The sequence below is a fragment of the Plasmodium gallinaceum genome, assembly GCF_900005855.1.
Source record: "Plasmodium gallinaceum strain 8A genome assembly, contig: PGAL8A_v1_141, whole genome shotgun sequence".
NCBI lineage: Eukaryota > Apicomplexa > Aconoidasida > Haemosporida > Plasmodiidae > Plasmodium > Plasmodium gallinaceum.
In genome coordinates, this window is record NW_021628302.1 from 752,133 (window position 1) to 755,316 (window position 3,184).

The window sequence follows — 3,184 nt, forward strand, 5'->3', positions numbered from 1 at the left end:
GTATGTATGTATGTATAATATATTTATATTAGAACAATTTAGTTTATCTTTTAATATATACGCATACATATTTATATATGTTTTTTTTTTTTTTTTTTTTTGATAAAAAATGAAAAAGAAGAATAATATTTCCACAAATTACGGAAAACTAAAAGGTCGTCTGAATCGTTATGATATGAACGGTTCATATAATTTTAATGAAAATAAAAAAAGTGTAGGAAATAATTTGGTTAATGATTTAAAAAATTGTAAAAATGAAGAAAATTATAATAATAATAATAACATTAATTCTTCAATTGTCCATACGAACACGAATGTAAATTACCCTAATGGAAACAATAATTATTACTCTCATAATTTTAAATATAATAAAAATTCGTATCCATATGATTATAACTCATATCAACCGAAAAAAATATATGAATACAAAGAAAAATTCAAAAATTCTAATAATAATAATAATTCGTATAATAATAATACTCAATTAGAAAATAGAAATAATGTGTCTACTTTGAATTCATCAGGTATAATAAATAAAATAATTAAAGAAAATAGTAATGAGAAAAATGATGAAGATAATGTTCATTCTGAGAATGAAAATAATAGAAATATCGAAGATGAAAATTTAAATGAAGAAGTAAGTATGTTAAGAGAAAAAATTTGCTTTAAAATGTTAAAAAGTATTGATATTTATATAACTGAAATAATTATGAAGTCATGTTTCGTAACTGTATATAAAATGAAAGAAAATGAATTAAAATGGATAAGAGCAGATATTGAAGGATTTTTATATATTGTAAGAAGGTCAATTTATCCTTTTTACAGATTAATAATTACAAATAAAAAAAATGAAAATCATTTATTGCAAGATATAGATGCAAATATTAATTTGTCAACAGATCAAAATTATATTTTTTATAGAACTCTGAATGAAGAAAATAATTCTAAAAGCATTTATAGTTTATGGTTTTACAGTACAGATGAAAAAGAAAAAATATATAGTGTTCTTAAAGAATTGGTTGAAAAATCATGTGAAGAAAAAAATTATTTAGATAACAATAGTAAAAGTAGCAATAACAATTATAGTAAAAATGTAAACTATATATTTACAAAAAATAACAACATGAATGATAACACAACTGTTGTGACAAAAACAGAAGAAAATTTTAAAAATGTAAATAATTTTTATAATAAAAATGAGGATATTAAAATAAATAAAAACTTAGATATAGAAAATAATAATAATAATAATAATAATGACAGTAATGTGAGTAAAAATAATATGAATAGTGATAATAATAATAATAATGATAATAATAATAATTATAATAATGATAATAATAATAATTATAATAATGATAATAATAATAGTAATAATATTATTAATAATAATAATGATAATAATAATAATAATGATAATAGTAATAATATTATCAATAATAGTGTTAATAATTCTTTAATTTTAAAAAGTATACATAATGAGGAAAATGGTAATGTTTTAAAAAAAAATAAGATAAATAATAACCTTACTTCTTTAAAATCAAACAACATCAATGATAATGAAAATGAAAATAATTTAGATTTACTTTATAATATGAATGATATAGATTATGTGAAAATGAATATAAAAAATGATAATACTCCATATGATAATTATGTGAAAAGTTATTATAATATAAACAGTAGTGTTAATAGTAATGGTAATTTTGGAACTAATAAAAATGTAACTGGTGATTTAGATGATGTAAATAACAAAAGTACATCTAATAAAAAAGCAGCATATTGCAGTCAAAATAATATAGATTACGGCGATAAAGCTGGAAGAAAACTTCTTTATTTGATTAAAGGGTTATCAACAGAATATGAAAACGAAAATGAAAATAAAAAGTTATCATGCGTTGAGTATTGTGAAAATGATAATAATAACATATTGAACCTTAATAAAAATGAAGAAAAAAATATACATTTTCAGAATGAACTTAACGCCAAAAAAGGAGGTGAAGCTATTATGAGCTTATTAGGTTTAAATAAAAATAATGAATTGAGTGAAGAGGGGAAAAAAAAAAAAAAGAAAGAAAAAAATATAGATAGTGGTATTAATAATAATATAATAAGTTCTAATTTTCAAAAAAGTGAGAAGCAAATTTTATTAAATAATAATGAAAATTTAAATAGTAAATCATTCAAATATATTAAAAGTAAATATGAAAGTAATGAAGAATTTTCAGTAAATAGTAAATTAGACAGAAAAAATAATGAACTATTTAATAAGAATTCATTTGAAAGTTATAAAAACAAAGATAAAGAAAAATTAAATAACAATAATAATAATAATTGTGAAGAGGAAAAAGTAACCTTGTTAGATATTATTAAATTAAAATCAGATAAAATGAGTGTTAATAATAATAATAATAATAATTCAGAAAATTACATATTAAATTCATATAATACGGACTCATATAATGTTTTACTAAAAATGCAAAATAAAATAGAAAATGATGATAAAAAAATTATCAATATATTAGATAGTAAAAGAAATAGTAAAAAATACAGTTATACAAATTCTTCAGATAATAAAGAGGAAATTAAATATAACACTGTTGATAAACATAATAACAATGATTCTAACGATATAGAGAATAAAAATAAAAGTATAACATTAGATCAAAATACTATACATAATATAATAAAGGAAACATTACAATCAGATGAATTTGTGGATTTATTGTGGAAAAAATTAACTATATACAAAAACATTACTTAATTTTTTTTTTAAAATATCAATTATAAAAGATAATTTTGCTATATTCTCCTTTTATATTTATATATATAAATTAAGTATTTATTTTAATATTTTATTTTTTTTAAATTTTTACTATGTGTAAATATATACATATTAAATCATTATTTCAATATAAATTACACAAATATATATATACTTTTTAAGTCAATATAAGTGCATAAATTATTTTTATTTTTTATAATTTTATACCCATATATATATATATATATATATATATATATATATATATATATATATTCATAAATTTTTCGTTAAAATGTTTTATTATATATATAATTGTATATCAGAGATGGTTTAAGTAAAACATTATAAAGATAAATAATAAAATAAAATTTCATTTATTCCTTTTTTTTTTTTTTTTTTTTTTTTTTTTTTTTTTTT

General features: G+C 17.4%; 1 protein-coding gene across 1 annotated transcript; it reads left to right on the forward strand.

Annotated features, from left to right (window-relative positions):
- Positions 1–109: 109 nt before the first annotated feature.
- On the forward strand, positions 110–2,764 carry DCP1 (mRNA-decapping enzyme subunit 1, putative; the record flags this gene model as incomplete). Its single annotated transcript, XM_028673713.1, has 1 exon — positions 110–2,764. The coding sequence occupies one exon, from the start codon at positions 110–112 to the stop codon at positions 2,762–2,764; it is 2,655 nt and encodes an 884-aa protein (XP_028530138.1).
- Between the last annotated feature and the right edge of the window lie 420 nt (positions 2,765–3,184).